General features: G+C 44.7%; 1 protein-coding gene across 5 annotated transcripts in view; it reads right to left on the reverse strand.

The window, feature by feature from the left end:
* Positions 1–697: 697 nt before the first annotated feature.
* Positions 698–14,273, reverse strand: part of LOC125454040 (gastrula zinc finger protein XlCGF8.2DB-like) — a 28,870-nt gene continuing 15,294 nt past the window's right edge. The window contains exons 3-6 of one of the 5 annotated variants that reach the window (XM_048534296.2): positions 9,588–9,675; positions 9,431–9,493; positions 7,099–7,288; positions 698–3,242 (exon numbers count right to left, since the gene is read on the reverse strand). In XM_048534296.2, the coding sequence (XP_048390253.1) occupies positions 7,103–7,288; positions 9,431–9,493; positions 9,588–9,675 (337 nt within the window). In that variant the 3' untranslated portion in view covers positions 698–3,242; positions 7,099–7,102. The other 4 variants (XM_059647000.1, XM_048534298.2, XM_048534299.2 and 1 more) reach the window with 4 other exon arrangements.

Here is a 14,273-nt window from a genome sequence, read left to right on the forward strand (position 1 = left end):
CTGTAAACCTCTTTGACATAACATTCATCAGTTTCTCACAACATCCACACCTTATCCTCACTTCATCCCAGCTTTTAATTTCCCTACCTTTATCTACGAACTCATTTGTCATCAATAGGATTCTTTACTACAAACAGTCCTGCTTATTTTCAAAGCTCCCTGTTCTGTTTATAAAGTGGTGCTGCTGAAAAGAATAAACTTAGCTTTTCCGTTTAATAGATTCCATTTATAAACTGTGATGTGATGTGTTGTTTGTCCTCTAAAATAACAGAATGTTATCTTAGGTAGGATGGGTTCAAAGTGTGGAGCTGGATGAACACAGCAGGCCAAGCAGCATCTCAGGAGTGCAAAAGCTGATGTTTTGGGCCTAGACCCTTCATCCGGCTCCACACTTTGTTATCTTGGATTCTCCAGCATCTGCAGTTCCCATTATCACTGAACCCATCCTACCTGTCAGGTTTAAACAAATTATTTTAGAGAAATCGGTCAATCCTTTGGGTCACTACGAGATGAATATTATTGTCAAGCGCTGATATGGCCAATTGTATGCTTTCTATATATGGAGCAATTATCCCAAAACTAGAATGGATCTACAAATGCAAAGGCAACATCACACATTCATGCACAGATACACAGTTCAATGGGTACTTTGCTGGTGTGTGCACATTGTGAAAACTTCCACTTAAATTGGAACTGATTCACGTCCAGATTTATTTATTGTGAAGAAATTTTTGTCACCACAATCCTGCACCATTTTGAGTTACAAAAAGAATAAAAAGAAATTGTATAAATAGAGTTCATCTTCTGTATAAGGAGTATTAAAACACAGCTCCAGAGTTCTGCAATGTCTTTGTTCCTGGCCTGAAATAATCCCTTCTTTGGGTACAGCAATAATAATCCCACGTGTCCATGCTTCAGAAACAGCACCACTAGGTGTGCCCGCTCCAGGCACTGTAACCCCACCACTAACAACTGCTGAGTCCACACCCTGGGCTCACTGCAGCCAGAAGATTTGGTGTCTCTTAGAAGTTTTCTGAGAGAAGTCAAGTGAATTACATTCATTTAGCTACAAAGCATTGTTTGGCTGATGGGTAGGAAAGGAACAAGGCAGCTTGGAGACTGTCAAATGCTGTCACCAATTGACTGGCTGTACTCCTGGGGTTGTAGCTGTGTTACTGCCATTACGTAATGCTGTCACTTAAAATGTTATTTCGTCTTGGGTTTTTTTTTGAAGAGACATCGTACAGGCAGAGTTGTAGGACTGGCTACTGAAAACGGCTTAAGTAACGTAGGAGGCCTTTAAGTCTTTATTTTAAAAACAGCTGAAACAAAAAGGGAAGTGGCCAATTCTCACTACAGATTTTTGTTTCAGCTTTAGCAGTCAGACGCTGTTTGGGGTTCCAGAAGAGTGGGAAACTTCAGTAAGTGATTCCTAGTTGCTATTTTCTCTAAAATCTCTTTGATGTTCTTTCCTCCTGGATTCGAGGACAGCATGTATGAATCTATATCCAAATATATCTTTTTGCTAAGGGGTGTGTTTACAGGATGTTACTGTATTAGAACAGTTAATTAGTAATAGGTACTGTATCTATTATTCAGTTAAGTTTTCCAACGGTTGTTAGTCTAAATTCCTCGTTTGCATTTTAACTGTAGTGTTTAAATAAATTGCGTTTTGCTTAACGTCAAGTAGTTTCATCAGTCATATCACATGTGGAACTGTACTTCTGTACTTCACGTATACCTTTAAAAAAAGAAAAGGTTAGAGTCTAGGCTACCTTCATAAAATATTTTGAGGGGATCTGGTCTGGTCTGGTCCTTAACAAATATTGCTCCTGTTCCTCTTACTATGCACACCACAGGCCAATGATTCACTCTGCGGTGTGATGATATGGGCAGTGCCATCTTTGTTCATGGCAGCTGCATTTCTATTACTTTGCACGGACACTGCACAACCACCAAAGTGTTCTTCAGATTAGAGTTTGAATCAAAAGATCCATCAATTAAGCTTCTTTAAAAAACACAAGATCATTGATATAAAACTCCCAGTGAAGGCCCAGAATTGGTTAACACACAGAAGTTAAAACATGAAAGCATAAATATTTACCCTTATTAATGACCAAAATACAAACTTCAGGTAAAAGGGGTAAAAAAAAATAGTTTTCTCTCCATGAACATTCACTTCTAAAATGAGAAAGCTTTTTGGTCAGAATTTTTCCACCTATGTTAACATAAGCAGAAACTGACCCCAATCAACATGGTTCAATCCTGGACGCGATTAACAGTAAAATCCGATCACTGCAGTGACTTGTGAACTCATTGGTGACTCATAAGTGTGGATGACCGAATAAATTTATTTCTGCACTCAGGGCAGCTGAAAAGTCTCTCCCCAATGTGACTGCCCTGGTGTAAAGTAAGTTGATATGAACTCAGTCCTACAGTGCGAGCACCTGAACAGTGTCTCATTAGTGTGAGCATGTTGATGGGAACGTCAGTTCCTTTGATCACTTTCAGCACCTTCCACAGTTCAGGCATTTGAAAGGTCTCTCCTCGCTGTGAAGTTGCCAGTGTTTATGCAGGGTGGATGTGTGACTGAATCTCTTCCAACATTGAGTGCAAGCATAAGGCCTCTCCCCAGTACGAACTCGCTGGCATGCAATGAGGTGAGATTGACCTGAACCCAATCCCACAATGAGAACACCTGTACGGTCTCTCCTCAGTGTGAACACGCTGATGAAGCATCATCATTTCCCCTGGACTTTTATAATATTTTTCACTGTCTGGGCATTTAAAAGCTCTCTCGTCATTGTGACCACGCTGATGAGACATCAGATTGCTGGAGCTTTTATAGTCTTTCCCACAGTCTGGACATTTAAAAGGCCTCTCTTCAGTGTGAACTTGCTGGTGTCTCAGCAGGCTGGCTGACTGAGCGAATCCCTTGTCACACAGAACAGGTAACTGGCCTTTCCCCAGTATGACTGCGCGACGAAGTTCCAGTTCACATAGGAAATCCAATTTCTTCCCACAGTCGTCATGTTTTCCATGGCTTCTCCCTGTGGCTGCGCTTGTGTTTCGACAGGCCAGACGATCAGTTAAAGCCTTGTCCACACACACAACGCGTGTACGGTTCTCTACGCTGTGAACAGCATTTCTTCCCTCCATGTTCAAAATTGGGTGGTTCCATCAGATCCTGATCTAGTAACTGATTTGAGTTTCCTGACTGGAAATCCTCCGTTTCCAATATCCTGTGAAATAGATTTAAAACAGAAACAAACTCAGGAGACAGAATGCACAAAAAGCACAAAGACTGGGTGAGAAATCGAGTTGAATGAATCTGCTCATTTGTGAACAAAGTGACCGTGAAAAATAATTGATTGTCACAACTTGACTGACTTCCTAACGTCTTTCAGGGAAGGGAACTGGTCACCCAGTCTAGGCAGAGTCAACACTTTGGCTTCAGTGGGAGGAGAGAGAGAAAGACAGAGAGTGGTAGAATAAGGGAAACAGAAAAGTAGAGATGGTAGATGATGACGACAGGAATTTTACATATCTAAAACTCAAACCTAACTTTGGCAGAACCGTCCAAACCCTCAACTGCCACCTTATGGAAGGACTTAGAAGCAGATGAATGTGGACACCATCACCTCCAAGCAACACACTAGTACTGAGCTGTCTGACATACAGTACTGGATGAACAGAAACTTCCTCAAATTGAAAATTGGTAAGTTGAAAGTCTGTCCTCAGTCACTGCTACTAACTTCATTCCCTGACCACCACCTCCATTCCTTATCCCGTAACTGCCTGAGACTGAGCCAGGCTGTTCACAACCTCATATCCACATCATTGACAAGATCACCTATTTCCACCTCAGTAACATCACCAGATTCTGCTCTAATTTCAGCTCCTGAAACACTTTTTTTTTGCATCCTCTAGACTTAACTATACCATCATACTCCTGGCCAGCGTCCTACATCCAATGCCCCAGTAATCATGAAGTCATCCAAAGCTTTACTGTTCATTCCTTCATCACACTAACTGTGTTTAGCCATCACCATCTGCTCACTGAGTGACAAAGCCTCCAGATTGAGGACCCACAAAGCTTTAAAACTATCATCTTCATTTTGAAATTCTTTGATGGCTGTAATCCTCATTATCTCTGCAATCTCCTTCAGCCACAATAAGCCTTTGCAATCTCTCTGCTCTGCTCATCTAATGCCAGCCTGTGGGTCATTCCTGATTAAATTGCTTTGTTGATGATCATTCTTTCGGATTACTTCGGCTCCTAGCACAGGAATTTGCAGTTTAAATCTCTACATCTCTCCTCTTCTGGGGCAAAAGTGACCTTTACAAGAAGGATGGGTTGCTTCTGAACTGGAGGGGACAAGCATTCCAGCAAGCAGATTTGCTTGGGCTACTTGGGGGCTTTAAGTAGTGTGGGTGGATGGGATCCATAGCAGTAGTGAGAAAGGAGAGAAGGTGGAGGCTTGGTATGGTAGTTAAGGGGAGCAACTTAAATAGACAAGGTGGGCAACAGCATGGAAGAAAATGGGCTAAGACTGATGAATTAAAGTGCACATATTTCAATGCAAGGTATATAGGTACAGCAGTTGATCTCAGGGCACTGATGCGAACTTGGGAACTGGGATATCATTACAGAAATGTGGCTAAGGGAGGGACAGAACTGGCAGCTCATTGTCCTGGGGTTTAGATGTTATCGGAGGGATAGAGAGGCGGGGGGGGTGACATTTTTTGATTAAGAACAACGTTACATCTGTACTTGGAAATGATATTCCTGAAGGACTGTCCATTCAAGTTATATGGGGGCTAACTGAGTAACAAGAAGAGGATGATCACTTTGATGAGATCGTACTTTAGGCCTCCCTGCGGTCAGTTGGAAATTAAGGAGCAAATACATTGAGATATCTCAGTTATCTGTAAGTATAATTGGATGTTAATGGCAACTTATTTTAACTTTCCGAACACAGACTGGGACTGCCACAGTGTGAATGGATAGGGAGGAATTTGTTAAGTGTTGAAGAAAATGTTCTTATTCAATACGCGGATGTATCTACGAGATTGGGAGAGGCTGTTTGCAGGTAAAGGGACCTTTGGTATGTGAAAGCTTTCAAAAATGAAATAACAACAGTTTAGCGATAATATGTCCCTGCCTGTGTGAACAGCAACGCCAATAGGTGTAAAGGAACATTGAATGATCGAGATATTGAGGTTCTAGTCAAGAAGAAGTAGTACTCATGTCAGGTATAGACAGTTGGGATGAAGTGAACATGTGGCAGAGTATAGGAGAAGTAGAAGTACACTTAAGAGGGAAATAAGGAGGGCAAAAAGGTACATGATAGAGCTTTGACAAATAATATTAAGGACAATTCAAATAGATTCTACAAATACACTAAGGGCAAAAGTGGGTGAGAACAGGTTCCACAAATTGATGGGGATATCAGTATGTGGAACCACAGGAGATGGGTGAGATAGTAAATGAATATTTTGCCTCAGTTATGTACTTTGGTGAAAGACATGAAGCTAGGGGAATAAACAGTGAAGTCTTGGAAAAAGTCCACACAACGGAAGAGTAGGTGCTTAGAGGTCTTAAAACCCATAAAGGCAAATAAATCCCCAATGCCTAATCAGGTATATCCCAGAGCATTGTGGGAAGCTAGGGAAAAGATTGTGGGACCCCATACAGAGTTATTATATTATCGACAGCCACAAGCAAGATGCCGCAAGACTGTAGTGTGGCTGATGTTGTGCCATTGCTTAAAAAAGGCTGCAGGGAGAAAACAGGGAACAAGAAACCAATGAGTGGGTAAGTTGTTGGAGGGACAGTTGTTCGGAGATGGGATTTACATGGATTTGGAAAGGCAAGGACTAATTAGGGATAGCGAGCATAGCTCTGTGCGTGGTAAATCATATCTTACCAATTTGTTGGAGTTTTTTGAAGAGGTTACAAATAAGATAGATGAAGGCAGAGTAGTAGACATTGTCTACATGAATTTTATCAAGGCCATTGACAAGGACCTGCATAGTAGACCAGTTCATAAGGTTAGATCACATGAGATGCAGGGTGAGCTAGCCAATTCGATAGAACTTTGGCTTGATGGTAAGAGACAAAGTATGGTGGTAGAGAGTTGCTTCACAGACTGCAGGCCTGTGACCAGCAGTTGCTGCAAGCATTGGTTTTGGGCCTACTGATTTAATCATTAAATTAATAATTTGGATGAGAATATAGGTGGAAAAGTTAGTCATTTTGTATATGACACCAAAATTGGTTGTATAGTGAAGAATCGAAGAATACAACAAGACCGTGATCAGATTGGCCGAAGGGCTGAGAAGCAGCTGATAGCATTTAATTTAGATAAATGTGAGGCATTGCATTTTGGTAAGGCAAACCAGGGCAAGACTTACACAGTTAATGGTAGGGCTCTGTGGAGTTTGTTGAACAGAGACACCCAGGGTACAAGTTCACAGTTCCTTGAAAAGGGCATCACAGGTTTATAGGGTGGTGATGAAGGCATTTGCCACGCTTGCCTATATTGGTTAGAGCACTGAGCATAGGAGTTGGAATGGCATATTGCAGCTGTACAAGACATTACAGAGGCCACTTTTAGAATACTGCCTACAATTCTGGTCATCTTGCTATAGTAAGCATGTTGTTAGACTTGAGAGGGTGCAGAAGATATTTAAAAGCATGTTTCTAGAATTGGAGGGTCTGAGTTATAGGGAGAGGCTGGACAGTCTGGGACTTCTCCCCCTGGAGCATTGAAGGCTGAGGTGTGATCTGATAGAGCTTTATAAAATCATGAGGTGCATAGCTAAGGTAAATAGCCAAAATCATTTCCCAAGGTTAGGGGAGTCCAAAGCTAGAGGGCATAGGATTAAGGTGACAGGGACAATATTTAAAGAGACCTGAAGAGGAACTTTTTCACACAGAGGTTTATGCGTCTATGGAATGTACTGCCAGAAGAAGTGGTTAATGTGGGTACATTACAACATTTAAAATACATTTGGACAGGTACATTTAATAGAAAAGGTTTTGAGAGATATGAGCCAAACACAAACAACTGGGGCTAGTTCAGTTTAGAATACCTGGTTAGCGCAGACGAGTTAGACCAAAAAGTCTGTTTCCACACTGTATAACTCTTTGACTATGATGGTCCCAATGACTGGGCAGTCCAGAACCAGCAGACACAATCTGAGGAAACAGGGTAGGCCATTTAGGACTCAGATGAGGAGAAATTTCTTCACCCAGCAAGTGATGAGCTTGTTGCGTTCTCAGCTATAGAAAGTGGTTGAGACTAAAATATTAAATATTTTCAAGCAGGATTAGATATAGTTTTTGGGTTAAAGGAAGTCTGGAGAAAGTGGGAACAGGATACTGACTTGGATTATCAGCCATAATCATAATGAATGGTGGGGCAGACTAGAAGTGACAAATGGCCTACAACTGCTCCTATTTTTCCACTGTTTCACTTTACTCATTTGAACACGTCTGGAAAACCTACCTCTCTGACAAAACTCTTAATCGTGTGATCTAAAATTTCATCATGTGGCTCAGTGTCACATTTTGCTTTTTAACACTTCTGTGAACTGCCTTGGAGCATTTTATTGTGTTAAAGGAACTATACAAGTAATTACGGTCAGGTTCTCTGAAAATAACATGTTCATCATCCTGGAATGTTCTTGGATAAACAAAGCACGTTCAATCTTTGATAATGGGAACTGCAGATGCTGGAGAATCCGAGATAACAAAGTGTGAAGCTAGATGAACATAGCAGGCCAAGCAGCATCTTAGGAGCACAAAAGCTGACGTTTCTCTGATGAAGGGTCTACACCTGAAAACGTCAGCTTTTGTGCTCCTAAGATGCTGCTTGGCCTCTGTGTTCATCCAGCTTCACACTTTGTTACTTATGTTCAATCCTTGATTCTTTTATCAATTACCTGTGTTTTCCAGGCCGGTACAATTACTACATTCAAAAAGTTTCCGGATAGGTTACGAACAGAAAGAGTTTAAGCAATATGGGCCAAATGCTGGCAAATAGGACTAGATCAATTTGGATATCTGGTCAACATGGACTAGTTGGACCAAATGATCCATTTCCATGTCCTACATCTCTATAATTCTATGAGTTCCTGCAGCTTCTCGCTGTCAGCAGCTCAGCCTACCAGTGTTGACTTGCCAACCAATCAGAAGTTTTGGCAGATAGTCATAGAATCATAGAATCCCTACAGTGTGGAAACAGGCCCTTTGGCCCAACAAGTCCACACCAAACCTCAGAGCATCCCATCCAGACCCATCCCCCTATAACCCACCTAAATTACACCTCTCTGAACACTATGGGCAATTTAGTATGACCAACCCACCTAACCGGCACAACTTTGGACTGCGGGAGGAAACCAGCGGAAACCCACGCAGACACAAGGAGAATGCGCAAACTCCACACAGACAGTGACTCGAGGCTGGAATCAAACCCAGGTCCCTGGCACTGTGAGGCAGCAGTGCTAGCCACTGTACCACCATGCTGCCAGGATAGTCTTTTGTTTCAACAATAATACAGATGTTTGGAAGTTATTTCCATCATTATAAATTAATGTTCATTCAATTTTAATTTTTAAATTAAGAATGACAGAATTCTGATTTACCAAAAGTATTAAAGGATATATAAAGTAATATGAAGCAAAGCGAGGTAAATGGAGACAGGCTAAAGAGAAGCCATGATCTCAATGAATGGTGCAGTGGCCTCAAGGGGTAAACGGCCTCCTTCTATTCCTGTGACTCTCTTGTTCAGTTATAATCTAATATGATAAAAAGGTTACAGGTCAAAAGAGGCCACTTGGCCCATTATGTCTGGGCCAACTCACTGCCTTTCTTCAGAATACTTTCAGTTGTTTATCCAATCCCATTTGGAAAACTACATTTAAATTTGCTTCCACAGTCTCAAGCAGTTCATTTAATATCTTCACCTATTGCTGCATTAAATACTGTTCCTTAAAACACCACTGGTTCTCATACAAATTGACGTGTCCTCCTTTCAGCCTTCTCTTCCTCAACCTATCCTAACTGCTCTAATCTGTTTGGGGAAGGACTACTTTCTGAGCACACTCTCAGAACACTCACCCATACTGACTTTTACATACTCTTCATACACCTTTCAGGTTTTAGGAGGAGTCATACTATTTTTGATAAGTTAATTCTGTTTCTGTCTCATGGAGCAGCTGGGTTTCTCCAGCAATCTCTGTATTGGTTTCATTATTCAAACTAATTTACTTGCTAATTTAATTCAAAACTATCCTGCCCCACCATTTTCACAATACAAAATCAAATTACAAGATTAATGGCAGTTTTGTTACCACCATTCCCCGCGGTGGTGAATGTTCCCCATCTAGGATACAGGCGAATGGTACTCAGGCGCAGTCTTACCCAATGTCTGGAGCGTGCGTTGTGGCAATGAAGAAAACGAGTAGAAACGTTGTTTTTATCCATCTGCAAAAGGTAAGGGCGCGGGTGCGTTAGCGGCTAAGGGTGGCCGGGAAGGATTCATAAATACTTAGTAATATCTCAAAACTCGATGACTAACCCGAAAGTGCCAGATTCGTTTCCCAAGGGCTTTTCCCGGAAAGGCTATCCGCCACCATCTTGCATCTGCGACGCGCATGCGTACCAACCTGGTGACGCAAAATTGAGAGGGACAACTTTTGTCTGGTTTCAACTGGGTCCCAGTGCTCGAGAATGAAAACCGTGAGTCCACGTGACAGTTTACACAGCTACTGGGTGCGTTCGAATGGAGCATTTCATCGACATTGGCGATAACATTCTGGCTTTGTTAGGCAGGTTCCCTTTGTATTTCTTGAGGCTTTGTTACTCATTTAGAGTAGTTTGGTTTGATTGGATCATGTTTTTGGGAGAACAGAAGATAAAGGAAGAGAACACAGCGTGGAGCTGGAGGAACAGGAAAGATTAGATTCCCTACAGTGTGGAAACAGGCCCTTCGGCCCAACAAGTCCACACCACCCCTTGGAGCATCCCACCTACACCCACCCCCCTAATAACCCACACACCCCTGAACACTACGGGGCATTTAGAATGGCCAATCCACCTAGCCTGCACATTTTTGGACTGTGGGAGGAAACCGGAGCACCCGGAGAAAACCCACGGAGACAGGGGGAGAATGTGCAAGCTGCACAAGACTGTTACCCGAGGCTGGAATCGAACCCGGGTCCCTAGCGCTGTGAGGCTGCAGTGCTAACCACTGAGCTACCGTGCCGCCCCACGGCAGTTAATATTTCAGTTTGGAAGCCTCCTTCAGAAATACGAAGGGGAAAGGAAGCTCAAATAAATAGAGGAGGGGGGGAGGTGGGATTGGGGAAGATAGGTGGCATGGTGATAGATGAGTGCACGTAGGGCGTGATGGGCATTGGTCAGTGAGGTGTGTGGGGCAAATAGGTGGGAGAGAAGATAACAAAATGTGAGGCTGGATGAACACAGCAGGCCAAGCAGCATCTCAGGAGCACAAAAGCTGACGTTTCGGGCCTAGACCCTTCATCAGAGAGGGGGATGGGGGGAGGGAACTGGAATAAATAGGGAGAGAGGGGGAGGCGGACCGAAGATGGAGAGTAAAGAAGATAGGTGGAGAGGGTGTAGGTGGGGAGGTAGGGAGGGGATAGGTCAGTCCAGGGAAGACGGACAGGTCAAGGAGGTGGGATGAGGTTAGTAGGTAGCTGGGGGTGCGGCTTGGGGTGGGAGGAAGGGATGGGTGAGAGGAAGAACCGGTTAGGGAGGCAGAGACAGGTTGGACTGGTTTTGGGATGCAGTGGGTGGGGGGGAAGAGCTGGGCTGGTTGTGTGGTGCAGTGGGGGGAGGGGATGAACTGGGCTGGTTTAGGGATGCAGTGGGGGAAGGGGAGATTTTGAAACTGGTGAAGTCCACATTGATACCATATGGCTGCAGGGTTCCCAGGCGGAATATGAGTTGCTGTTCCTGCAACCTTCGGGTGGCATCATTGTGGCAGTGCAGGAGGCCCATGATGGACATGTCATCAAGAGAATGGGAGGGGGAGTGGAAATGGTTTGCGACTGGGAGGTGCAGTTGTTTGTTGCGAACTGAGCGGAGGTGTTCTGCAAAGCGGTCCCCAAGCCTCCGCTTGGTTTCCCCAATGTAGAGAAAGCCGCACCGGGTACAGTGGATGCAGTATACCACATTGGCAGATGTGCAGGTGAACCTCTGCTTAATGTGGAATGTCATCTTGGGGCCTGGGATGGGGGTGAGGGAGGAGGTGTGGGGACAAGTGTACCATTTCCTGCGGTTGCAGGGGAAGGTGCCGGGTGTGGTGGGGTTGGAGGGCAGTGTGGAGCGAACAAGGGAGTCACGGAGAGAGTGGTCTCTCCGGAAAGCAGACAGGGGTGGGGATGGAAAAATGTCTTGGGTGGTGGGGTCGGATTGTAAATGGCGGAAGTGTCGGAGGATAATGCGTTGTATCCGGAGGTTGGTAGGGTGGTGTGTGAGAACGAGGGGGATCCTCTTGGGGCGGTTGTGGCGGGGGCGGGGTGTGTGGGATGTGTCGCGGGAAATGCGGGAGACGCGGTCAAGGGCGTTCTCAATCACCGTGGGGGGGAAGTTGCGGTCCTTAAAGAACTTGGACATCTGGGATGTGCGGGAGTGGAATGTCTTATCGTGGGAGCAGATGCGGCGGAGGCGGAGGAATTGGGAATAGGGGATGGAATTTTTGCAGGAGGGTGGGTGGGAGGAGGTGTATTCTAGGTAGCTGTGGGAGTTAGACAGGTTGTGTCAGGTCAAGGAGGCAGGGATGAAAGGGAGGGTTGGTCATGGGATGAGCAGGGGGTGGGGAGATTTTGGCACTGGTAAAATCCACGTTTAGGCCATTGGGCTGTAGGCACCCAAGGTGAAATATGAGGTGCTGCTCTTCCAGTTTGTGGGGTGGTGTCATTGTGACACTGGAGAAGGTTCAGGATGGACTGTCAGGAGTAGTTAAAATGGTTCACAACCAAAATGTATTGTCATTTCTGGCGAACAGCGCAGATGCTCTCCAAAATGGGCTCTGAGCTTCCGCTTGGTCTTACTGATGTAGAGGAGGCAATATGCGGATGCAGTAGACCATGTTGACAGGTGCACAGGTCTAATATGGAAGGTCTAATCTGTGCCTTGAATGGAGGTGAGGGGGCAGGTGTAGCACTTCCTGTAGTTGCAGAGAAAGGTGCCAAGACTGGTTGGGTTAATGTGGAGTGTGTCAGGGAGAGCGGTCCCGATGAAAGGCAGAAACAAGTCAGGAGGGAATGTATCTTTGGTTGTGCAATCTGATTGTAGGTGGCAGAAGTGGTGGAGAATGATATGTTGGATGCGGAGGTTGGTGGGTGATATGTGAGGACAAGGAGGATTCTGTCTTTATTTTTGTTGGGGTCAGGGGATATGAGGGCAGAGGTGTGGGAAATGCAGGAGACATGGTTGAGGGCATTTTCGATCACCAGAGGGGGGAGATTGTGGTTGTTGAAACAGGAGGACATCTGGGATGTACAGGAGTGGAACGCCCCATTTTGGGAGCAGACGCGGCAGAAATACAGGAATTGGGAGTAGGGGATCGCATTCTTGCCAGAAGGCGGGTGAGAGGAGCTGTACTCTCGGTAGCTGTGGGAGTCAGTAGCCTTGAAATAGATGTTGGCTTTGAAGTGGTCACCAGAGATGGGGACAGAGAGGTCCAGGAACGAGAGGGAGGTATCAGAGATGATCCAGGTGAATTTGAGGTTGGGGTGAAAGGTAAAATTGATAAACAGTTCAAGCTCCTTGTGGGAACACGAGGCAGCGCCAATACAGTCATCAATGTAACGGAGGAACAGGTGGAGTATAGTGCCAGTGTAGCAGTGGAAGAAGGACTATTCCACATATCCTGCAAAGAGACAGGCATAACTTGGGCCCACGCACGTGCCCATGGCTACCCTATTAGTCTGTAGGAAGTGGGAGGAGTTGAAGGAGAAGTTGTTAAGGGTAAGGACAAGTTTGGTTCAGCGGATGACGGTGTCACTGGAGGGGGACTGGTTGGGCCTGCGGGAAAGTAAGAAGCAGAGGGCTTTTCGGCCATCTGCATGCGGAATACAACTGTACAGGGATTGGATGTCTGTAGTGAAGATAAGGTGTTGGGGGCCAGGGAATTGGAAGTCTTGGAGGAGGTGGAGGGCGTGGGTGGTGTTCCGGACATAGGTGGGGAGTTCCTGGACTGGGGTAGTAAACAGAGTTAAGGTAAGCGGAGAAAAGTTCGGTGGGGCAGGAGCAGACAGAGATACTGGTTCGGCCAGGACAGTCAGTAAAAGAATATTCCGGAGAAGCTGCAATTATCTGTTCTGAATTTCAATTCTGCACTGATAGTGAGGGCTTTGTCATCTCTTTTTACAGAGTATTGGAGGAGGATTTCATACAGGAAATTCAAACCAAGCACCACATCTGCATCTGACAGAATCATTTGATTCATTCAATCCTGAATATCATCAGCCTCTGACTGTAGTAGGAGATATGCTCTGTTGAAAGGAGAAGATATTCAAAAGACTGGAAAAGAAACAAGACACACAAATAGAACTGAGTGAGAGTATTCTGTGGCATACCCTGAGAAAACATCACTGCATTTACAGAAGAGAGAAATTGTACCCACATGGGCAAGGCTTCAGATAATCATCCAAACAAACACAACTACGCCATGGGGAAATCGTGGAAATGTGGTGACTGTGAGAATGGATTCAATTACCCATCACAACTGGATGTTCATTAGTGCACTCACACTGGGCAGAGGCCAGTCACCTGCTATGTCTGTGGAAAGGGACTTGCTTGATCATCCCACATTGTGGGAAGGGACTTGCTCAATCATGCCACACTGTGACTCATGAATTTATTCATGCTGATAAAAGACTGTTTAAATACCCTAACTGTGAGAAAAGCTTTAAATGCAGAAAGGATCTGAGGACACATCAATGTACACACTCTGGGGACAGGCCATTCACTTGCTCTGTCTGTGGGATGGCATTTATTCAGTCATCCCACCTTCAGACATACCAACTTGCTTACTCTGATCACAAACTTTTAATTGTTCTTAACTGTGAGAAGAGCTTTAAAAGAAGAAAAAGTATCTTCTGACATACCAGTACACTCACACAGGGGAGAGGCCATTCACTTGTTCAGTGTGTGGGAGGGGATTCACTTGTCCATCTGGCCTATTGTATCACCAGCAGATTCACACTGGGGAGAGGCCATTCGCCTACTCTAC

Source organism: Stegostoma tigrinum, chromosome 7, assembly GCF_030684315.1.
Source record: "Stegostoma tigrinum isolate sSteTig4 chromosome 7, sSteTig4.hap1, whole genome shotgun sequence".
NCBI lineage: Eukaryota > Metazoa > Chordata > Chondrichthyes > Orectolobiformes > Stegostomatidae > Stegostoma > Stegostoma tigrinum.